The sequence below is a fragment of the Idiotropiscis lumnitzeri genome, chromosome 2 (genome assembly GCF_059441095.1).
Source record: "Idiotropiscis lumnitzeri isolate Australia: NSW breed Sydney's pygmy pipehorse chromosome 2, RoL_Ilum_1.0, whole genome shotgun sequence".
Lineage (NCBI taxonomy): Eukaryota > Metazoa > Chordata > Actinopteri > Syngnathiformes > Syngnathidae > Idiotropiscis > Idiotropiscis lumnitzeri.
This window is the reverse complement of record NC_142392.1, coordinates 21667891-21693108: the sequence shown is the minus strand read 5'-3', so window position 1 is coordinate 21693108 and position 25218 is coordinate 21667891. Positions and strand designations below refer to the sequence as shown.

At 41.1% G+C, this 25218-nt stretch overlaps 1 protein-coding gene and 1 pseudogene across 2 annotated transcripts; one reads left to right on the top strand and one right to left on the bottom strand.

Annotated features, from left to right (window-relative positions):
- Window positions 1-185: 185 nt before the first annotated feature.
- Window positions 186-8285, bottom strand: LOC148341949 (uncharacterized; annotated as a pseudogene). The gene is made up of 2 exons (XR_015842172.1): window positions 7822-8285; window positions 186-1518 (listed from the first exon to the last, which is right to left on the bottom strand). The product of XR_015842172.1 is annotated as an uncharacterized LOC148341949 (transcript).
- LOC148341948 (uncharacterized) lies at window positions 7844-22725 on the top strand. Its single transcript, XM_088288724.1, has 3 exons — window positions 7844-8921; window positions 10458-10721; window positions 20326-22725. The coding sequence occupies exons 1-3, from the start codon at window positions 8888-8890 to the stop codon at window positions 22059-22061; spliced, it is 2034 nt and encodes a 677-aa protein (XP_088144850.1). The 5' UTR covers window positions 7844-8887; the 3' UTR covers window positions 22062-22725.
- The last annotated feature ends 2493 nt before the right edge of the window (window positions 22726-25218 follow it).

The window sequence follows — 25218 nt, the reverse complement described above, 5'->3', positions numbered from 1 at the left end:
CCCACAGGAGGCTTTTAGAAGACACAGGGACAAGAAGAGGATAAAAAATATGCTACATAGAATAAGACAATGTACATTTGTGTAAATTACAGTACAGTCAATTATTTCAGTGTTAGACAGTATCATTTTCATTTACGGCTTTTTGTTTATCACCAGCACACTTGTGTTTCTCTATCTTCCGAGAAAATCTGTGGCCACAATCTGTGCATGCAAAGGGTTTCTCACCAGTGTGGGTTCTTTTGTTACAATTTAAGTGTCCCTTTTGAGAGAATTTTTGGCCACAAATAGAGCAAGCAAAATGTTTCTCACCAGTGTGGGTTCTTGTGTGGTAAATTAAGTGTCTCTTCCGAGAGAATCTTTGGCCGCAAACTGAGCAGGAAAAAGGTTTCTCACCAGTATGGGTTCGTTTGTGGTCATTTAAGCTTCCCTTCAGAGAGAATTTTTGGCCACAATCTGTGCAGACAAAAGGTTTCTCACCAGTGTGTGTTCTTGTGTGATAAATTAAGTGTCCTTTCAGCGAGAATCCTTGGCCACAAACTGAGCAGGAAAAAGGTTTTTCGCCAGTGTGGGTTCTTGTGTGTATTTTTAAGTTTCCCTTTTCAGTGAATCTTTGACTACAAACTAAGCAGGAAAAAGGTTTTTCGCCAGTGTGGGTCCTTCTATGCATTGTTAAGCTTCCCTTCTGAGAAAAACTTTGACCACAAACTGAGCAGACGAAAGGTTTTTCACCAGTGTGAGTTCTTGTGTGCATCGTTAAGGTTCCTTTCTGAGAGAAACTCTGGCCACAAACTGAGCATGCAAAAGGTTTCTCACCTGTGTGGGTTCTGGTGTGTATTTTTAAGGTTCCCTTCTCAGTGAATCTTTGGCCACAAACTGAGCAGACAAAAGGTTTCTCACCAGAATGTATACTTGTGTGACGTTTTAAACTTCCCTTCTGCGAGAATGTTTGGTCACAATCTGAGCAGGCAAATGGTTTCTCACCAGTGTGTATTCTCATGTGTCGCTTCAAACGGCTCTTGTAAGCACAAGCTTTCCCACACTGAGAACATGTCCAATGTTTGTTGTCAATGGGACATGTTAAATCACCTTCATCATCATTATCATGAGCGTCAGGAATGTGTGACATGTCCTCACGATCTGATATTGGAGCGAAGAGCCTGCCTTCTTGTGATCCAGCATAGTGGTCTCCATCACCTTCTGTTGTCATGTGTTGACATGAGCTGATGCTTGGAGACTCCGCCCCTCTCCTTGCCTCACTTTGACCATCTTCATCTTCACACTTTAAAAGGATATCAGTCGGTGGCAAAGTGCAGCTTTCCGCCTCCTCCTCTTTGATGTGATCGAGCTCTTCTCGCTCTTCTTTCATAAAAAAGTGCTCCGGTACCCGTTCTTTTTTAATGTAAGCGGAATGTTGCGCTGCTTCCTCTTTAAAGTGGCAAGCTTCTTTGTCTTCCTCTTTGGCTTCATTGCGAGGAGGCTTTGGCGCCTGCTGCTCAGGACGAACAGCTTCACTGATGTCTGCAAGATCAAAAGAAAAACACACATGGTACTGGTTTGTATTTAGAATGAAGGTTCGTAGAAAAGCCAGACGCAAGCTACTTACTGTTTAGCATTAGCAAATATAACAACTGATGGATTTTGAGTGCGAGCCTATTTTTGGTGATACTGTATGCGGGAAAAACTTGCACTGGGTCCGGCATTACGCCTTTCAGAGTGGTAGCCTTGTCAGAAGCGGGACGATCCTTGTACATTCATGATCTAATGCAGTGGGCATTTTTTCCAATATATTTTATTTTATTTATTTTATTTTTTACGAAATGAATTACAAATTTTTTTAACCAAAAGATGTTTTTATTTTAAGATCTGCATTTTGTCCTTGTCACAAACAGTATTTTTTTCTTTAATTTGCAAAAAAAACCTAATAATTCTGACTGCATAACTACACTGAATATGAAAATAAAATGCTAGGTGGACACCGGCGATAAGGGGTGCTGTCCGGGTGAAAAAGTAGTCCTATCTGGTCTTTTTGGCCTGTGGGACTCCTGAGGCAGCTGACAAGTACCGCCTGGCCAAGTGGATTTTTTTTTTCTTTTTTCTCTCTCTATCTCTCTCCCTCTCCCTCGTGAGGGGGCAGCGCTATGTAGAATCAACCCACCAGAAAGTCGTAACTGGCGCCCGTTCGAAAAGCTAAAATATATCCTTGCTTTTTTAAACCACAATGGCCTAAGGAGAGAAAAGTAGCGATTTGATTGCATATCCTTATTCTTGCAAGGACATTTTCAAGACGGACCTTTTAAGAGAAGCTCTTTCGTGAGTCAAACTCAGTAGTGCGTAAGTGTCTCTTTCTATATTATTTGTCCAGCTGCAGAATCATAAATGATAGCATTTATGACAGATAGGCCTAGGTGGGTATTGCACAGCCCACCACTGATATTTATATAGTAGACATTGCCATTATTCCAAGTCAAGTCAAGTCAAGTCAATTTTATTTGTATAGCCCTTAATCACAGACAGTCTCAAAGGGCTTTACATAGCCACAATCGACATCCCCGATCTTAACCCCCAGGAGGTCAAGGAAAAACTCACAAAACCTCATTAGGGGAAAAGTGAGAAACCTTGAGAAGGGACCACAGATGGGGGAATCCCCCTTCCAGGATGACCAGGCTGCAATGGATGCCAACTGGGCAACATTTGACACATACAATGATGCTCTGCAATAATAGATGAGATAATATAAGAGTCAATTGAATGAAGTGCTGCAGGAAGATGACTTCAGTGGACTGGGTCCTCATCCAGGGCTGTAATCTCCATGGCAGCATATCCGAGGATGAGCCTTCGATCTTGTACCGGTCAGTTGGTGTAAATTCAGTACAGCCACTTCCAAGTGAATCGCCATCACCTAATTTGGGGAATTGGGAACAGAAAAGAAAGAACAGAAATAGCAAACAGGCCAACAAGTAGTTCAATGAAGTGCTGAAATATAAGGAAATCAGAAAAGGCGCTGCATGAAGACGACTTCGGCAGAGCAGGTCCCTTCCCGGTTCGTCAGTGCCGTAATCTTCAAAGCATGTCCCCATCACCTAATTCCCAAGCAGGGGAAGGAGGGGGCAGAAAAGAGAAGAAGCGGCAGTAAAAAGGCCAACAAATAATTAAATGAGATGCTAAAGTATATAAATAAATTGATCAAATGTCGCGCTGCAGGAAGACGACATCACTGGAACAGGTGCATGCCCAGTTGGTCAATGCCTTAAACTTCCTAGTGGGTCACCGTCACCTAATCCCCCAGCCGGGGGAAAAGGGGGCAGAAAAGAAAACAAAAGAAAAAAAAAGCGGCAGTAAACAGGCCAACAAATATTTCAGCTAAATGCACAAGAGTATAAATGCGTCTTTAATAGTGTTTTGAACATTTCTACTGAGGTGGCGCCTCTAATATCTGAGGGAAGTGCATTCCAAACCATTGGTGCCCGAATAGAGAACGCTCTAGAACCTGCGGACTTCTTTTTGGCTCGCGGGATCACTAAAAGACCAGCATTTTGTGAGCGAAGGTTTCGGGACGGAACATATGGTACCACGAGGTCAACGAGATAAGAAGGTGCTAAGCCGTGCAATATTTTAAAAGTAACTAGCAGAACTTTAAAATCACATCTCAAGTGGACCGGAAGCCAATGCAAATTGGCTAATATCGGGGTAATATGATCAAACTTTCTCGTCTTAGTTAAGAGTCTAGCTGCTGCATTTTGAATTAACTGCAGACTTTTAATACTCGACATGGGGAGACCCGAGAGCAAAGCGTTACAATAGTCGAGGCGAGACGTAACAAACGCATGGATTAAGATTTCCGCGTCACACGTTGATAGAATTGGGCGAATTTTAGCAATGTTACGCAGATGAAAAAACGTAGTTCGAGTAATATTTTTAATGTGCATTTGAAAAGACATAGTTGCGTCAAATATAACACCGAGATTTTTTGTTGAATCCTTTTGGATAATATTACATTTATCGATATTCAGAGTGGTGTCTTTGAAAAGGTACCGATGACGCGCTGGTCCAATGATGAGCATCTCGGTTTTATCTGAGTTAAGACGCAAAAAATTGAAAGACATCCATTGTTTAATTTCGGCAAGGCAAGCCTCTAATTTATAGCAGTCGCGCGGATTCGTTATATCCAACGGCATGTATAATTGCGTATCATCAGCATAACAGTGAAAACTAATGTTATATTTCCGTATAATATCACCAAGCGGTAGCATATAGATGCTAAACAATAGAGGTCCAAGTACTGATCCCTGCGGAACTCCACATGTGATCTTACAAAGATCCGAAGTCGTATTGCCATGAATTACACGGTGCGTCCTCTCCGACAGATACGAATTAAACCAAGAAAGCGCTGAACCTGAAATGCCAACACACGTTTCAAGGCGTTTTAATAATATGTTATGATCAACGGTATCAAAAGCGGCACTAAGATCGAGTAAGAGTAATATTGATGAGGTGTCGGCGTCCATAGCTATGAGAAGATCATTAGTAACTTTAGCAAGGGCCGTCTCAGTAGAGTGGTCGGCTCTAAAACCCGATTGGAAAGGTTCAAATTGATTATTAGCAGTCATATATTCATTAAGTTGTTGCGCTACGACTTTTTCAAGAATTTTTGCAATAAACGGAAGATTTGAAACCGGCCTATAGTTGATGAGACTCTCTGGGTCAAGGTTTGATTGCTTAAGTAACGGTCGGATAACGGCGGTCCTAAAAGCTGCTGGTACTACACCCGTGGTAAGTGATAGATTAATTATATTTAAAACAGACGGTCCTAGGGTCGTAAACAGTTCTTTAATTAGTTTACCAGGAAGCGGATCGAGCACACAAGTTGTCGGTTTTGCTGCACTAACCAATTTTGTTAGGCTCTCAAGAGATATTTTTTTAAATTGACATAAGGTTATCGGACAGTTATCAGCTCTAATGTCCCTATTAACACCATTTATCGCGGAATTCGACGGAATTTTAAGAACAGTGTCTTTAATCTCATCACGAATACATTCTATCTTCTGAGTAAAAAATTGCATAAAATCGTGAGCTGAATAGGAAGAGCTATCCGAGGTTGGTCGCTGTTGCGTTAGCATTGCTACGGTATCAAATAAATATTTAGGGTTGTTTTTATGTAAGACAATTAATCTAGAATAATAATTAGTTTTGGCTAAATTAAGCGCTTCTTTGTATATTAGTAAACTATCGCACCATGCCTGACGGAAGACCTCAAGTTTGGTCGCACGCCATTTGCGCTCAAGCTTCCTACAAGATCGTTTCAGTACGCGCGTTTCCTCTGTAAACCACGGAGTAAGCCTCTTTGGACGAGTTTTAGTTTTTAAAGGCGCGACGGAGTCAAGCGCATTTAACAAAGCGACATTAAAGTTGTTTGTGAGATCATCAATCGTACCAATATAATTAGGAAACGAAGCAGTTGCTAAAGGGAGTAGCTCAGAGAACGCAACGATGGTTGAGGAGCTAATGTTACGGCTGCTATAATTTTGATTATGGTCAGAACGATGACAGTGAGCCAAGACTTCAAATTTGATAAAGTAATGGTCAGATATAGCACTGGTATATGGTAATACAATTATTTTTGAAGATGCTAAGCCTCGGGTTAATACCAAATCTAGCGTATTGCCATTTATATGCGTTGCTTCATTTATTATTTGCGTGAAACCAAACATATCAATGATTGTCCGAAACGCTACGGTAAGTGGTTCCGACGGGAGATTCATATGAATGTTGAAGTCGCCCATGATAAGTATATTATCCGCATGAGTTACTAAATCAGCTACGAATTCAGAAAATTCATCTAAAAAGCCGGAGTAAGAGCCAGGTGGACGATAAAGAACGGCAAGATAAAACGGCAGCTCGGCTGAGGATCGCAAAATGAGAACTTCAAATGTTTTAAAGGAATTGCTAAAACGAGGACTAAGTTTTAGGTTAGATTCGGAAATGAGGGCTACACCCCCGCCTTTCTTTTGAGGGTGCGCAACATGCGAGCTCACGAAGTTTGGAGGCGAAGCCTCATTTAGCGGTAAAAACTGATTCGGTTTTAACCAGGTCTCGCAAAGACCAATCATGTTAAGATTATGGTCTCTAATAAGGTCATTAACTAACAAGGCTTTCGATGAAAGCGATCTAATATTTAAAAAACCGAGTTTCAGTAAAATAGGTCTATCTAAGTTATTCCGCGCAACAGGACTCCTGGTCATAATATTAAGGAGATTGCTTTGCCTAGGTCCCGGATTGTACCTCGAGCGACTATAAACGCGGCGAGAAATTCTGACGGTCGGAATCCGATAGTTATTTAAGAGCTTTCGAGTGCTATTATTGTGAGAGAACGGCTCGTCGTCGATAAGATCGACCGAGGAGGAATGCTTAAACCCATCATGTATTGACACCTCAGTAGAAATTATATCAGTATGAGATGTAACAGCGTATGGTGTGTAGCGCTCAAATCTAGAAGAAAAGCTATGTGTGTTGTCTAAGTCTAGCATAGCGCTAGTTAGCTCTAGCCTTACAGACTCCATACCCTCCCTTACAGGCTCACTATTCGCCTGCAACCCGACCTGCTCTAATATGGATAGTCATGGAAGGCTCAAACAATAATCTATGTTTCTAGAAAGAGTGATGGCGCCTTCCCAGTTAGGGTGAAGGCCGTCCATCCTCAGCAGGTCGGGTCGGCCCCAGAAAGAAGGCCAGTTATCTATAAACTGCAGTCCCTGCTCACTACAAAAACTAGCCAGCCACTTATTTAGCGAGAATAATCTACTAAACCTCTCATCATTGCCTCTCGCAGGCAAGGGGCCAGAGACAATTACTCGATGCCGACTCATCTTTCTGGCGAGATCACAAGTCCTTGCTCTGTTTTTCTTTGTGATCTCTGATTGCTTCATCCTAGTGTCATTGGAGCCAACGTGTATCACTATATCTGAATAGCTAGCGTTGTTTGCACTGCGCTGGTGTATAGGTGTCTTGCGCGCTAGCTCCATAAGATTAGCTTCTATGTCGGGTGCTCTGGCCCCAGGAATACACATTACTGTGGCTGGATTTTCAAGCTTAATGTTGCGGGTAATGGAGTCACCTATCACTAAGGTGCGGGAGCCATGAGACCGAGGTGGAATGGAACTGCTATGTGTCTTAACAGGCTCACCGCGATTAGCAAGCCGTTTACCTCCAATGCTAACCAGACTAGCAGGTTGGCTACAACCCGTGCTAACAGTCGTGTCCGCCACGTTTACGCTTACCACATTACTCTGCTCTAGCTGGCGGACACGTCCCTCTAGCAGGGAGAGTCTTTCCATGAGAATGGTGCAAGTGTTGCATGTGGTGGTGCACGAAACCATAGTTGCGTTTACTCGCCCGGTGGATAAAGGCGGAGGAAAAGATGTCGCGCCGAAAGTGACGTCCTCAGTCCAGTTTTGTATTCTTTCTGGATCTGCCCAATTCCCTCGTTTAAGACCGTCTCGTTTCTTCGCTTTTTTTTCTCTTTGCAAGTTGAACAGATAGTTGTTTGCAAACGAGGGAAACCCCTCAGTAACTGGCGTGGGGTCAACATGATTGACAGTCACCTTGGCCACGCCTGGTGTCTGTACACTTTCTGATTGGTTGGTTTTAGTACAAATAATTAAACATTACATAAAAGGCATACAATTGAGACACAGAGTTATAATTTTCCTTAATCTCAATTTAATAATATTGTACCATAGCTTTAACGGATCACAAAACCTTAAAGAATTATTGGAAAGAAGTCGGCTGCGCCGCTTGAAATGTGAGATGAAGAAGTGAACAAACCTGCTCCGTGAATCACATTTCTTGGCAGCATCCTGCAAACGGCGTCCAGCAGTCGACACTGTCGCTCGCTGTCCTCTTTCGCTTCACAAATATCCTCCTCGCACTTTGTTGTCCTTCTTGCCCACATTTCTTTTTACAGTACAATCACAGCACTTGACACTCACGCTCGATCTCTGTTTTGCAATGTCTTGATCACCAACGCGTCTCCATGTTATTGGCTAGCAAGCTAAATTAAGCTAAAACAAACTAAGCTAAACCAGGCCGATAAACTCCAACGGGCACCAAAACGATTTAAACCGGACACTAAGAAATAAATTAAATAAGTTTGAGTTCACTGAAGTAGTGATGGGCCAACAGCGTCAAGTTTCAGCACGATTTCGGGAAGAAATGCTTAGTAAAGCGCGTGTGGTCGTTTCATCAAAAAGACAAACGTATGCAGAGGTAAGTGCCGCAAAATGATCATGTACGGCAAATTCGCTGGGACAAACTTCATTGTCAAAAATATTATTACATAAAAGCGCAACGTTTGGTTAGCGACTAAGAATATAAAGACAACGAAAAAAAGTAGAGCACAAATATCATAAAATCACATTAGAATTTCCGAAGTTTTTAGTTTTTATTTAGTGGCGTGCTTGTAAGGTTTTTTTATATAATCATTATTAAACGAGTTTGTTCAAGTGGAGTTGCCGTATATCGTCGGCTGCTAACTACCCCAGCATACGTAACTACTACTCGCGTTTCGGTCAATATTTCTTTTTATTTAATTCCTTGAAATCTTCAATGCAATACGGCCATCACTGCTTTACTGAAAAAAAAAACAGTATTCATTTAAATTATCGGTTCTGGTTTTAAGTCGTCCCATCTCGATGCATATTGAAGTTTCTCGGCCTAGTTTTGCTTAGCTTATGCTAGCTGCTCAACAAAGAGACGCGTTTGTAAGCGGGGATCAAGTCTTGTGATTTTCTCGCGAACGTGTTCGCAAGAACGAGTGCTGAGTACGAGGGGGAAACTTTGTGGAGCACGCGAGGACAACGGGCGACAACATCAAACACTGGAAGCCGTTTGAATGATGAAGCCAAGCACTGTGCTTCAGAGAGCAGGTTGGGTCTCTTGTTCCTCTCACTTTGGACAGAAAAAAAATTAAATATACATTCAAACTGTATTCATGTCATTATGATGCTTCATTGAGGTTCACATTGGCACCTATATAATAGCTTTTCTTGGGTCTTTTTTTTTTGTGATGAGATTTACGACAAATTGGCACGCCCCCTTCTGGAGTTCTTCCTGTTACTTCTTTCTGTCTCAGCGTCTACGTCCCAGCTGGGAGGCAAGCGAGGGAACGATGTTCCAATTGTCAGTTCTGTTGTCTCAAACGGCGACCGATCGCTACCAAAATGCAAATGCACGTTACTACTCTTGTTTCGTGCATTTTGAATGGAACCAAAAACTATACACTATGCCGAGTTGCACTATTATTATGAAACTACCTTTAAATACTAAAAGAAATACATGTAAACATATTTCACGTTTAATGAGCACCAACATTTTTTTTAATATAAAAGGGACTGAAATCGTGAATAAAATTGAGGAAATGCACCATGCTTAGAAAACTAAAATCATCACTATAATTGGTTGTTTTTAGCCTGAATAAAAAAACGTTTTGTTTTGCTTATCTAGTATGCATAATATCATCTGCTCGTTCAAAAAGTGGAATGTGCCTAAAAAGTAAGAGCGAGAAAGAGAGAGAGAAATCTGGAGCATGATGCGAATTATTAAACTCGGAAATAACATAGCTCTACCAAACACAATTGTTAACCCCCCAATAATTTTAGCACTGTAGATTAGTATATTCTAACGACCTAGATATGTTATATTTTATTGTCGGGTGTTGTACGGAGCCCCCCAGGGGACATTGGGGAAATATTTAAGATTGCGTTATAATGCAATACTTTGCAAAGTATTGCATTATAACGCAGTCTTAGATATTTCCCCAATGTCCCCTGGGGGGCTCTAAGATTGCGTTATAATGTTATAACGCAATCTTAATTTTTTTTCCCGATGTCCCCTGGGGGGCTCCGTACAACGGTGGTTGCGAATCAATTATTTTCTTTTTTTTATATCAATGCATATTTTGAGCAGATTATATCGATATTAAATCGAGTTTTGATTAATCTCTATACCCCTACTATTTACTGTCGAGAAGCCTGAAATTCTGAGGATTTGGACAATCACAGAACGCCAGGTTTCAGCCATTCTGCTTTCTAACCTGCTTGTTTCTTTTCATTTAGCTTTTGGTGTTGTCTGATTATTGTTTGTTGTAATGATGAATAATTGTTGAAAAATACATTTGAAGATGGACCTTGGAAAAAAAATCTCAAATCTAGTCGCAATTGCAGTTTTTAGGGGAATCACAATTAGATTCTTTTTTAAAATTGTTCAGCCATGTTTGGTAATCGCTTATTTGTCGATTAATCGTCGCACCTCTAGTTGCTTTTCAATGTGTCAGACTGAGGTGTAAAATGTGAATTTTGACTCTGAAATCGCGACGCTAATCTGCTGAGCCTTGACACGCAACATTAAAGTCACAACATGAACATTCCATTTAGCTAACCAGAGTGTCTTCATGTGTCTTCCAGAACATTTTCGTCCTGGGCAGCAGGAGCCAGGGGTCCCTCACGTGAGATGCGACTCCTTTACAATAAAAAAAGAGGAGGATGAACAGCATCCTCACAGCAATGAGGAGGAAAAAGAGCACCCCGACATTAAAGAGGAAAAGTTGGACATCACCAGGCTCCCATCAACTGGTGGCTCTTTGAAGAGTGAAGATGAAGGCCAAAGTGAGGAAAGCAGTGGAGCGAAGCCTTCAAGCAGCAGCTCAAGTCAACGCATAAAAACACAAGGTAGGGCTGGGCAAGTCCTCAAAATTTAAACGGGATTTCAATTTTGGCTTTATTGATCCTAAAAACAATTCAATAAAAGAAAAACGATGAAAGTGCTAAACATTGCAGGTCCGATGATGTAAAGGTACCACAAATGCAGCTTGTTGCTTGTGCGTGATCTCTTCCATTGCCAGTGAGGAGAAAGTTTGTCCAAATCATGACGTGGTATCCCAACAACGTGTTTTCTCGTCAACTTTTTATTTATTTATTTTCTAAAGAATGGGTGGATGCAACTCAATTGAGCCTGGGCAGCGCTTAAATCAGGGGTGGGCAAACTTTTTGATTGGCGGGCCACAACAGCTTCTAAAATTTGACCGAGGGGCCGGACCAGGAGCAGATGGATGGAGTCTTTTGGTAACCGCACCTCATCTGAGAACAAATTTTTTATCATTTTAATTGAAAGTGAACAAAAGCATGACAACAAAATATGTCTTTGACACACCACAGTATTTAGAAAATAAAACATTAACAAGCTTTATCCATTTAATTTTTTTCAAGTTTGGCGGGCCGGATTAAAATGTTTAATGGGCCGCATGTGGCCCCCGGGCCGGAGTTTGCCCACACCTGACTTAAATGGTTAAATGTGACCACTCGATGGCAGAGTTGGTGTCTTCAATTTTCACTTGGGCTCGGAGATTATTTTAAAAAGAGCTCCATTTTTTTTTGAGGCACTTTGAAATACGGAACAGCGCCTTTGAACAACTTTCAATACAATACAACTTTATTTTTTTTAGCGCATTTCACAACATTTAATGGAAGCTCATTCCATAGGGAAGGACCAGCAACAGAAAAGGCGCAATCATAAGGTGTTATAAGAAAGGCGTCTGTCATTGTTTTTTGAGTAGATGGTTTTACATCGGGTCCCACTAATGCAGTGATTCTCAAATAGTGGGGCGCGACCCCCCCGATGCTGAGGGGGGCGCGTGGGACCCTGGGGAACATGTTGTTTTGCAAAGTTTTGGGACCGTAAAAGGCGATCTCAGACAACGCGAGTTTGAGCTCGTCAAAGCTGTTTGTGCCCCTAGTTCACGCAGTACTGAAAAAAAAAAAAAAAAAAAGCGTCGCTCGTTGACCCGGAAGTGATTTCTTTTGCTGCAACTTAATTGCCCTGCGCCAAGCAATCTTGCGCGGCAGCAGAACGGACTTTATTTGAACTTTATGTAAGTGCGCGCACAGCAGAAGCAACAAGCTCCGTGATGGCAAATAAACGACTTCACGATTAAGTAGCGTTCTAAATGAGGAGGCGAGCAAGGAGGCGCTAAGCGCGCTAATTGCTAAAATGAATTGCTTCGATGTACGCTTGACTTTTAACAGAAGTCTGACTCGAACCGCGTTTGGGCCGAGAGTCAGCAGCTGTGAACAGAAATGTTGTATTGCAACCATTACGTATATAAACATAAAATAAGACGACGGCTACGTTAGCAATTTAGCAGACGCTCTCAGGCCGGAACACGGAAATGGCTGACGTCATCACAACGAAAAGGTTCAATGTTAAACCTATTGTAAACATAAAAAAATGAAGAGCAAACATTAAAACTATTGCTATATGTTATTTATATTGAATTTTTGTTTAAAATCCCTGTCAGGTTTAAATGCCCTGACGCCTTTTGGGAAAGCTTACTGAAATCAAAAAGGTGGCTGATGGCCAGAAGAAAAAAGGGCAAGGTTGTTCGTTTTTACCGGCCGCGGCAGGGAGAGAGACACACAGAGCAGACAGGCGACTTGCTCAGTTCAGCTCCGTGCACCCTCTGGTCTCCCGTCCCGCCGCCTCCTCTTTTATTAAAGCTTGTAGCAGACTCATAACGAATCTCCAGGAGACAGGTGATTAACTGACAATGAAGGTCTGTTGAGACTAAAGCAAAAATGTGAGTGTGTGCGCGTGTGCAATCATTAATGATACAAGTAGTGTATAAAAACATGATTAGAAATACACAAACTGATTACATAAAGTTACTTGAGGTTAATGTGGTCTTCAGCTTATCTTACAATCCCCCTGGCTCTTTTTGTCTTTTCTATATTATGTATGTATTAATAACTGTATGGTTTATTCATATTCATGTTAATAAAGTTAAAAAAAAAAACATATCGTAAATATTTATCATCTCATCAATATTTTCACCACAGAGTACTGAGTTTGGAGATCCTCACAAGTCGTTCTCAAAATGATATATTTTTTTATTAATTTAGGTTTGTCAAGGGATATTTTATTGACAATCTAACATTAATATACAAAGAACATGTACATGAGTACGAAATGTAAAAAAAAAATGGTGGGAGGGGGGCGCGAATTGTTTTCTTCTTGCTCAGGGGGGCGTGACAGGAAATAATTGAGAAGCACTGCACTAAGTCTGAAGTGGTTATAAAGGGGCTCGTGATAGCGATTCAAATGGTCGGACGGTTTGTTGTATTACCTCGTGTTGCAGCAACAACGGCGAGGCACTGTCAGCAGAGGGTTTTTTGTGTGTTGTATACAGTGAAACCCCGGTTATCGCGGTTAATGGGGACCGAGACCACCCGCGAAAACTGAAAATCCGCGAAGTAGCGGCGCCCCTTCAAAAATGCTTAAAAAAACCTATACAGGTATACAGTATACCCCGCTGTATACAATACACCATATAGAATACGGGTAGAGAGAGAGAGAGTGAAATTCATGTTATAACAAAAAAAAAAATTATTATTAAAACTTATATTTTTTTATTCCCCAGCCATTATTTTTGTATTTATTCAATTACTTCTTTTTGTATTTATTTAATTACTTCGACTTTTACCTGCTGGTACGCCGTCCGGTGTGCCCTGTGAAATGAAAGGTGGCATTCTTCATTTATTTATTTATTCATTCATAACTGACAGCCTCTCGCTACGCTCGTGCCCGGGCGGAAGATGTTCCTCTTCGGCTTAATTGTCACGCACGCCGGCCGGCCTCCTTCGGAGCTCTCGTACGGTCCCGAACGGAGCGAAATGTCGCCCCGCTAGTGCCCGGGCGGAAGGTGCTCCTCTTCAGCTTAACTGCCACGGACGCCGGCCGGAGCTCTGGTACGGTCCGAACCGCGCGAAACGTCGCCCCCGATCGTGCCCGGGGGAACGTGCTCTTCTTCGTCCACTCTCCTCTTCGCCCACGCTCTTCTTCGGCGCACGCCGGCCGTCTAACCGCTCCAGCGCCCCGTCGTGGTGCTCAGCGAAACTACAATGCCCCCGCGGAGCAGAGCGAATGGAGAACCCCGATCGTGCCCGGGCAAAAAAGTTTTTAATTTTTGAATATTTTTTTTAGACCCGCGAAGCACTGAACCCGCGAAAGGTGAACCGCGAAGTAGCGGGGTTTCACTGTATTCCTTTTTATGGCTGAAATAATTCCAGATTTCGGTTGTTGACTTTCTTTTAGGGACAAACTCTACTGCCGCCGATGTCTCTTCCATGTCGCCTGTTGGTGTTCTCAGAGCGCACATGGTGGGGGAGGTGGGGGGAGTGGCGAGTGACGGGGAGGAGGGAAGGGGTGATCGAGACAGGCTTTGTAGAGCCTTGCTGTTTTTATGACGCGAAAGAAATTTTGCGTGCTCAAAGAAAAAAAAAAGACAAAAACATTGTACGTCCTACGATGTGACAACCGCGCATGCGCACATTGCAATCGCGATGTTCAAACCGCACATCGTGCAGCCCTATTTGAAGACTAACAGAAGTATATCAAAGTGCACTGGGAGCTAGTGCAGAGAGGCTAAGATTGGAATGATGTGATCTGTTTTCCGAGCGCCGGTTAAAAGGCGAGCGGTTGACCTCAAAGTACAGTGCATCGCAGTAATCTGGCTGAGATGCAACGAAGGCATGGATTACTGTTTCTAAAAGCCGTTGCGAAACGAAAGGGCTTCACTTCAGCCAGCGGCATAAAATGAAAGAAGCTGGATCGAACAACAGCACTGACTTGCAGATCTAATTGCAAATCACTGTCCAGTTTTAAACCCAAATTTGAGACTTTTGGTTTCCGATAGGATACCAGGGGGCCGGGGGCCAAGGCCAAGACGGTTGAGAGTCGAAGGGCCGCTGGGTTTCCGAATGGTCTGAATGAAGCAGCACTCTGGGAGTGTATTTCTGAAGGCTAGTGTTCATGGTCTCCATTTCTGACTGGTCTGATTTCGAAGGGAGACAAAATCGCACTAAAACCCACAAAATAGTGAGGTAAGACTGCAATAGATTATGGTCACAAATGAAAAGAACCGGACGGCGAAATGGTGAGGCAACACTGTACTTCAGTATGATCGTATCCCTTGTCATCTGCGGAGAATTAAATGATTTGAATGGATGAGAATATTCACAGTCATGCTTCTGTAAATCTGTTGTCTGTAACCACGCAAAAAAAAAAAATTTTAAAAATCTTGATTGTAGCGATATATTTTTCTGTAATTTACAGGCACACCTGTATAATTCCTCCTCCTATTGGCAGAGAAACGCAGAGACATGCGCCAACATATTCCTGTAAATCGGCAAAAGTTAATCAAACGTGAAAATTCACGTTATCACGTGTGAATAAATTATTTGGCCGTCGAAAACACATTATCATTGTTTTTCTTCATGTTTTATAGACGAGAAGGACTGTTGAGGTGTCACGAAATCCCCTTAAAATATTCGTGTCAAAGTCACTGTTGTGCAGAAAATATATTTCGTTTTGTTCCAGGTTGGTGATTTGGGAGAAATCAAGAGATTTTCAAATGGTGATTACTAAAGAATGAAATAAGCAAAGCATGCGTTTTATCAATTTTTTTTTCCGACTTAAAGCGCGGAATCCAATCTTTTTTTTTTTATGATATATGGTCAAATTGGCAAAATGAAAGGATGGAGGGAAAAATAATTATCAAAATCCAAAAAGAAAAAGCAAAATGCGGTCTCATGGCCAACGGTGGCGTGCTTGCCCCCCCCTCCCCCCAAAAAAACCAAAAAAACAAAAATAGGCAAGTTCTTGAAAGAAAAAGAACGGAATCATCAGGATCCATCGAGAAGGGAGAGAGTCACGGAAAGAGACAAAAACAAAAGAGGGCACACAACATTTTACGGGGACTAATAAGTTATTCCAAATTTTTACTTGAACTGTAAGTTGACGTTGGGCTGAAGCAAGGCCTTGACTAATTTGGGTAAGTCTGTTAGGATGCTCAAAACATTTTTTTTCTGCTTCGAATACATGCTGCCACTTTTTTTCCTCGATTTTCACCCATGCGGCGAATACACCAGTGCGGCTTTTCTGTGGATTTTTCTTGCGCCGGCCGGGGCGCCCTATAGTTAAAAAATTGATCATTTAATTAGTGACACATTTATTTATTTAATTCCACATTTTATTTATTGAAACACCCATCCATTTTTTTTAATTTAATAAATTAATTAATTTTTTTCAGAGCTGTTGCGGCTCACTACACAGGTGCCGCAAAGTCCAGAAATTACGGTACGTGTCAGTCAAGATAACCGCAGCAGCAATTGTTCATGGTTTGCATGACAACCGCCACCTTCAAAAGAAAATTAACCTTTGCAAATAATACATGCGTTAATTTTGACGTTGTCACGATTAGTGTTGGGTCGTTACGGAAAGATTCGTTAAAAACTCTTTTCAGTGAACGAGAGTGAATGGATCGCTGCCTCAAGGGATTTTTTTTTCTCAGTTTATTTTTAGCTCAGCAACGAGCAGCACCATTTTTTATTTTTATTTTTTAAACCCACCCCATCCATGCCTGGGTGATTTGAACGATTCGGTGTGCGAATCTTTTGAACGATTCTTTTTGATGAACTGATTCTTATGATTCAGTTCACTTAAAAGTTGTGTTCCAGGCGCTTATGTTGCCGTCACAAACTGTTGCTCGTTCAATCGCTAACACGCCAGGCCACAATTCCGTTAACGTTTCTATTTTTAGAGCGGCAACCGACACATGCATGGCATGCATTTCGGACAAACAATTGAGCCAAACACTTCCATCTCTGCCGCAGTGACTCGCAATATGTTGACTGATCATATGCAGTTTTTTCTTCCAATCGTTCCCATAATGAGAAATGTCTACGCTGGGTTCAAGCATGTAAAATGTCACCCAAGACACCGACGTGTATTCTCTCTATATTTCGTCGATTGGAAAATGGGACAACAGCTGTGCAGGTACGTTCAACGTCAAATTGTCTCAGCAGAAAACATGCGAGCCATGACACGTGAGACACTGAGAGCGCAAGTTTTCCTTTGGAGGCCATTACTGCTTAGATGTGACAAATACGATACAATTAGTCAAAAGTACTCCGATAGATAACTCGGTAACTTTTGATACATCTTAGAGTAGCACCAGTAGCACACGCATTTGAAAATAACCCGGGGGGCCTGCCCATTAAGAAATGGAGACACTACAAAAGACAAGTGACGAGTCAGCTGATTTTCAAATCAATGTTGACACAACTACAGTAATGGATGCTGGATCAACCCTTCCGGACCTTTCTTCAGTGTCAGCTTGGTTGAAAAGTAATACAATCAAGCATTGTGTCTTCTATTTAGTAGCATTTTTTTGTCATGTTTTTTTTCCAGGCGGAAGAGCCCAAGTCCTGCCAGATGAACACAGCATCAATAAAGTGGACAAATCCTGTCAAAGTGACGATGCTCTAATTCTGATCGTAAAAAAAAAAAAAAAAAAATGAACACTAAAAAGTGTAGACAAACAAAAGAAATGTCGCTACACTGAAAAAAATGGATCATTTCAAACATGATGGAAAATGAGTTGAAATTTTACACCACAATGGGAGGGAAAAACTTAATTTACCCAAAAATCCGTAGAGGGAAGAATAACATTGAGATTGCTCGGAAAAATAATACCGTTGTCAGTGCAGCCCAATGGTTTTACTGGCTGCTTAGTTAACTTCCAAGGACCACCTGTTCCATCAATTTAAGCATGTTGAATACTAATTTGCCTAGAATGTTGGATACAAACATTCCTATAATTGCTCTCTATCACAAAATATGTATCATGCAAAAAAAAAAAAAAATACAAATAAAGCATTTGAAATGCACAAACATGTTTACATTTATTGCTGTAAGGTAAACAAAAAAACTCAAAAATTAACCTACAGTCCAAAACAGCCAAGTTGGGAAATTGGGATATAAGGTCATTGCGTCGGACATTTGGGTGTTGTTTGCCACATTGGGGATTTTTAACTTGGGCTCAGTGGGAAACAAAAAACAACCGTAAATATAAACTGCAATTCTATAATCATCAACTAGTAACATATTGTATTTCTAACGTCAACTTATACAGGTATTTTTTTAAAGACATTTTTTACGGACCGGGAATGCAGGCACAGTTTAATGCACGCAAAAAAAGAATTGTAGCGACAAGTTATATATATTAGAATTAGAAATCCCTTTATTGTCATTGTACTCAAGTGTGCAACGAGATTAGAGGGCTCCCCTCTCCAGTTCAATACAACAATAATACAGACAAATATATAAATTAGATAAATAAATAAGAGAGTGCAATGAAATTTAGTACTGAATAGTGTATATAAAAACACATCACAATGCTGTTCTGCAAGGTAAGGGTGTTCTCGTGTGTGTGTGTGAGAGTTCAGAATGGAGATAGCTCTCGGAAAGAAACTGTTTCTCAGTCTATTGGTCCTCGATTTGATGCATCTGTAGCGCCTGCCGGAGGGCATCAGGTCGAACAGGTGTGAGTTTGGGTGGGTATATATATATATATATATATGTGTGTATATATATATGTATATGTATTGTATTTTCAAAACGTTAAATGAAACTGTGACTTCAATCTGTTAAAGTTTTTGTGAAAATTTGCGACACGAAGTTAGCTAGCAGGAACGCACCAGAGTGGGCGCTTTAGCTCACGCTACTTTCTTTCTGCTCACTTTGAGGCCTCCAACCTTTTGTCTCATCTGTTCATTAATCACACAAACACAGTAACCGCTTGTCAAAACGGCAAGCCTTCAAATCGTCAACTTCTTAAAATAATGGTCTTGGCATATTTTGACAAAAAAAATAAAAAATTCTTTGGTGTCTGAAAATCTCCCCTGGATGCTGGACACCTTTGCTAAAACATTGTGAGTTAAACAGATCATTCAATTCTATCTCTAAATTGCAATTATTAATAAATAATAATAATTAAGATTTGGCTCAGTTTTTCTTTTTTTTTCCAGAAAAAAAAAGTTTGCCTTTGTGCCATTGTTTTACAAATCAAGTTTCAATTTGCGCTTCATGAGTTTCTCAACGCGCTCAAAAGCCTCGACACAATTTAAGCCATCACAAACACTTGCAGCGTTGACGTGATGGTTCAGTTTGTCTCATGGAACGTGTTCCAATAAATTACAGGCATGTAAAATCAAGCTGGGATGCGCCAACAAATTTGAGGATTAGCAAAACAACCTTTTACTCCAGAAATTGTCACAAGCAAACGTTGTCCTGTACGCCACACACCCGAAACAGTTGGCGGCCATCTTGATAGCCTTATGTTCCGATAAACTTTAAATATAATTATAATCTAGGGCTGGGCGATAAACCGAAAATTTACCGTTACCGAAATGTATTACAATGACCGAAATCATTTTGCCCATGTCGGTAAATTCGGTGTAAAAAAAAAAGAAAAGCCTTTTCTGTCTGCGGCAATGTTCATGCCCCTTTAAGACCGCAACAGCGCCTCTAGTCACGTGACTCTACCAGTCTGCTCGAGAAAGAAAACAGACGTCGCTGTCGTAGCTGGGATTCAAATCCAGAAGCTTTTTCACCACCCACAACACAACCATGCTGTGCTGAAAGTTCAAAGTGAGAAGCAAGGTTCGACAAGTAACAACAGCTCATAACGGAGGCGACACCATACGAGAGAACGTCTCAGAGGTGGATGCGATAGCCTAGCACATAGCTAAAGATAGAGCTCCTCTAGTTACAGTGGCGCGCACAGGATTTAAACGCTTCACGAAAGCCGTGTTTCCCGATATGGACTACATCGGGCCGGGAGTTTAGACATGTCAAGCATTTTGTATCTACATCCGACTTGTGGTCGGGTCGCAACATGGATCCCTGTTTGAGCCTGACTCTGCATTACATAGATGACAAGTGGCGACCGCGCACCAGAGTACTCGAGACAGCACATTTTCCCCGATGATGCACACTTGTTTATTTGGCTTGCATTGACATTTTCTTTCATTTTACTTAGCATTTTTTTTATTTGGCTTCATTTACATCATGCGAGCATCTTGGCGCAATCTATTTGCAGAAAAGGATTTTGCAAGAGGGACCCTTTTTCTTTGTGACATTGTTCAAGTCATGCAAAGCAAGCTATTTGGAATGTTTATTCAAATGATTTTTGTACTTTTATTTTTCATTGAAAGTAATGTGTACCAGTTGGTCAATAAAAAACATTTATGTTGATTTTAGTCCACGGGGGAAATTTATCGTGCATTTATCGTTATCGAGGTAAAATTGCTCAATTTCTCGCGATATTGATTTGAGGTCATATCGCCCAGCCCTATTATAATCCATCATCCACAACTTTTAAAAGTTTGAACGAGAGAATTTACAGTACCGATTTGTGTTTATCTTTGTTTCTTCAAGAGGTCGGAGGTCGTGGGCAGCAGACGCCAAAGTCCCCACACATGAAGGAGGAAGTGGAGGATGAAGAGCCCTGCCCCATTAAAGAAAAGGAGCAGCCAGACCCCCTTGTCATCAAAAAGGAGGAGGAAGATGAGTCTCCCGACATCAAAGGGGAGGAGGAGGAGCAGATTTGCAAGTTGCCAATGGCTGGTAGTCCTTTGAAGAGTAAAGATGAAGGTGAAAGTGAAGCGAGCAGAGGGGCGGAGCCTCCAAGCAGCAGCATCTTAAGTCAACACAAAACCAAAATCAGTGACAATAAACGCTGGAAATGTTCCCAGTGTGGGAAAATGTATGTTTATAGAAGCCGTTTGGAGAGTCATATGTTTTGTCACCGAGGTGAGAAACCTTTTTCCTGCTCAGATTGTGGCCAAAGATTCTCTCACAAGGTAACTTTAAAAAGCCACCAAAGAACACATATTGATGAGAATCCTTTTGTCTGCTCAGTCTGTGGTAAAAGATTCTCTCTGAAGGGACATTTGGCAGAACACACAATAACACACACCAACGAGAAACCTTTTCCTTGTTCGGTTTGCAGCAAAAGATTCTCCGATAAGAAAACATTAATAAAACACACAAGAACCCACACTGGTGAGAAACCTTTTGCCTGCTCAGTTTGTGGCCAAAGATTCTCTCAGAAGGGAAGTTTAGGAAGGCACACAAGAATCCACACTGGTGAGAAACCTTTTGCCTGCTCTGTTTGTGGAATAAAATTTGCTCGGAAGCAAAGCTTACAAATTCACACAAGAACCCACACTGATGAGAAACATTTTATCTGCTCAATTTGTGGCCAAAGATTCTCCACTAAGGGACATTTGACAGACCACACAAGAACACACACTGGTGAGAAAGCTTTTGTCTGCTTAGTTTGTGGCAAAAGATTCTCTTTCAAGGGACACTTGACAGAACACACAAAAACACACATGAGAAAGAAATATTTTCCCTGCTCAATTTGTGGCAAAAGCTTTTCTGATAAGACACATTTAAAATCACACACAAGAACACACACTCGTGAGAAACCTTTTGTCTGCTCAATTTGTGGCAAAAGATTCTCAAATAAGACAATCTTAAAAATTCACACAAGAACCCACACTGGTGAGAAACCGTTTGTCTGCTCAGTTTGTGGCCAAACATTCTCTGTTAAGGGGCACTTGACAGAACACACAAGAACACACACTAGGGAGAAACCTTTTGTCTGTTCGGTTTGTGGCAAATGTTTCGCTCGAATGCATAGCTTAAAACATCACACAAGAACCCACACCGGTGAGAAACTTTTTTTCTGCTCCGTTTGTGGCAAAAGATTCACTCGAAATGAAAGTTTAAAACGTCACATGAGAACCCACACCGGTGAGAAACCTTATTTCTGCTCAATATGTGGCCAAAGATTCTCTATTAAAGGACAGTTGTCAGAACATATGACAAAACACACAGGTGAGAAACCCTTTGCCTGCTCAGTTTGTGATCAAAGATTCTCTCGTAAGACAGACCGAAACACACACACAAGAACGCACACTGGTGAGAAGCCTTTTTGCTGCTCAGTTTGTGGTAAAAGATTCTCCCGGAAAGGAACCCTGTTCAGACACACAAGAACCCATACTGGTGAGAAACCTTTTGCCTGCTCAGTTTGTGGACAAAGATTCTCTTGGAAGTATCAGATTAGGAATCACAAGTGTATTGGTGACGTGAGCAGTGATCAATGAAGTTTGCACATTTCATTTGAGCGAACTTCATCTGTATATGCTCCAAAGATTATTGTATTTGTGCACCATCTCATGGAGACACTGTGCATTCAATTTTCTTCACGACAGTGAAATTTTTTTCTTTCATGAATTTTAAAATATTTTGAGTCGCATTTGTTTTATTTTTATTTTTTTTCATTATAGTTGGGTTTTATTTTATTTAGTTTTTTCAAGTTACTTTTAGTTTTGTTAATTTTCAGAGCGTGTTTGTTAGTATTCAGACAGCATTACTAAAACATTTTAAATTGTATTGTTTGTTGTTTTTTTTATACAGTTTAAAAAAAAAAAAGGTCACATAGTTGATTGATGGATGCATAGATAGAAAAATAGATAAAAGATGGACGCTGAGGGGAGCCATGATACATACGTCTACAATCTACGAGCACGGCTTGTAGCCGTGGACCGACATCGCCAAGTTGCACTTTTCTTAATTGGCCGCAGCAAGATAATTTCACTTATAATATCAAGGATCATATCAAGAACTACAACTCCCAGACTGTTTTACCTTCCTTCTTCTGTCCAACGGCCGTTCAGTACATAAAAAACAAGATCAATGATAAAAGCTGGTGACAAATATGAACATCCCTGTTCTTAACCCCCTAGGAGAGAAAAGAAAAACTAAAAAAAAAAAAAATCGACATTTTTGCGACAATTATTATTTTTTTTTATTCGTAAAAGTAACCGTTTCAAGTTGTTGTTGTTGCTTTTTTTTTAAACAGTTTAATTTCATTAACAATATATTTTTTTAATTTTATTTTGTGAATTTTTGTTCACTGTAACAATGTTAAAAACAACTTCAAAATAAAAGCACAACCAATAAAAACAGACAATGCTTTGTTAAAATGTTTTAATTTTGGTCTGTTATCATTTGAGACACTAATTGCTAGGGGTGGGAAAAAAAAATCGATATTGCAATAAATTGTTGCGAACTCTGTCGCAATAAATAATCGATAGCCTGGCCCCAAGTATTGATATGTTAAAACAACGCACATAATGGATTTACCTCGTCGTCACCGTCTGTATTTAATCTCTCCTCTCCTGTCTGTGGGGGCGCAAATGCCGCAAACGGTTCTATACTTGCCGGGATCAGCGGCCGGTGAAGAATTTACCAAAGAAGAAGAACTAATGCAAGAATGGCGGAAAACCCAGAAACACAAATCAGAGACCCACCGGCGAGTTTGCACTCGAAAGTGTGGCGACCCTTCGGCTTTTTACTAGACAGGTGACGGGAGAACACTGGATAAAGAGTATGCAATCTGCAAGAACTGCTTTGCAAAGGTAAAATATAACATCAACACTACAAATCTGCAAAGCCACCTCATTCACTATCACAATGAACTACTCGCAGGTGATAAAAAACATGAACCGAGACAGCCGACAATCACGACTGCTTTTAAGGCAAAGTTGATCAGTTAGTGTTCCTCAAGAAGAATATGCCTTGATGTGTCCACTGTGTGGGTTAACGTAAAGGTAAAGCACTTTATTGACAGTTGCTACTGACATTTTAGGTTCAGAAAGCAGTGCAGTGTCCTGGTTTACATAAAACATGTTATTAATGTGGCCGACTGGTTAGCACGATGGCAACGAGACAGCTGTGCAGGATCACCAGTAGACGGTCTCCTAACTCCACTATCAGACAGTGACGACATAACGCCACTCTTGACTGGCACTGATGATGAACTGTCTGAGGCTGGTATGACGTGAAACTGTCAATAAACGCTGGAAATGTTCTCAGTGTGGGAAAATGTATGCTTATAAAAGACATTTGATGAGGCATATGATTTCCCACAGTGGTGAAAAACCCTTTTTCTGCTCAGTTTGTGGCCAAAGATTCGCTTATAAGGTCACTTTACAAAATCACAGAAGAAAACACACTGGTGAGAAACCTTTTCCTTGCTCAGTTTGTGGCAAAGAGTATGATAAACCAAGCTTAATTTATCACATAAGAACACACACTGGTGAGAAACCTTTCGCCTGCTCAGTTTGTGATAAAAAAATTCTCTTGGAAGGAAAGCCTAAAACGTCACAATAACCCACACTGGTGAGAAATCTTTTGCGTGCTCAGTCTGTGGCAAAAGATTCCCTCTGAAGGGACACTTGACAGAACACACTAAAACACACACTGATGACAAAGCTTTTGTCTGCTCAGTTTGTGGTAGGAGTTTCTTCTTGAAGGTACATGTGACAGAGCACAAAAAAACTCACTGTGGCGAGAAACATTTTGCCTGCTCGGTCTGCGGCAAAAGATTTTCTATGAAGGGACATTTGACAGAACACACAAGAACACACATTGGAGAGAAACCTTTTTCCTGCTCCATTTGTGGCAAACAATTCTCCTGGACTTATCAGGTTAAGAATCACAAGTGCATTGGTGAGATGAGCAGTAATCAACAAAAATATTTTCCGTCTAGTTTTTGTTAACGTAGTTAACACTACTATTGTTGATTGAACAAAACAGGGAAGAGGATCTTAGTGCGGCAATCAGGGATGAGATATGGTGAGGGGCGCTGAATACTGCGTTATCTTGTGTCTTCTGTGGTTGCCTATTGTACGGTGTTAGCCAAAATGGTGGAAATATGTTGAAGACATGTGCAATATACATATGTATAACTTGGTGTACTGTACATTTAATATATATATATATATACATATATATATATATTTTTTTTTACTAGACAGGTGACGGGAGAACACTGGATAAAGAGTATGCTATCTGCATATAATATATATATTGTGTCGGACATTAGGACCATGCCTCTCACCCAGCAGGCATCCCGTTTGGGGGCGTATTCATGTTAATGTTTGTTGGCGCGAATTTGTGATTGTGCATTATTCTGTTGTTGGCAGTCTTGGAATAAAGACGTGTTCACAGTCAGTCGTGTGTGCTCATTTCAACTGCCACATTGGTGACCCCGACGTGATGTATGTTTCAAGTCGTAGATGAAGAGGTGTCTTCCTCGGCCATGCCGCCCCAACTCCCTCATCTTGCAGCCGTCACCGCTACCGTGAGGCTACCGGAGTTCTGGCAGAGCGATCCGGCTTCGTGGTTCCAGCATGTGGAAGCGCTTTTCCACCTTCGTGGAATCACCTCCGATGACCCGAAGTACTACATGGTCGT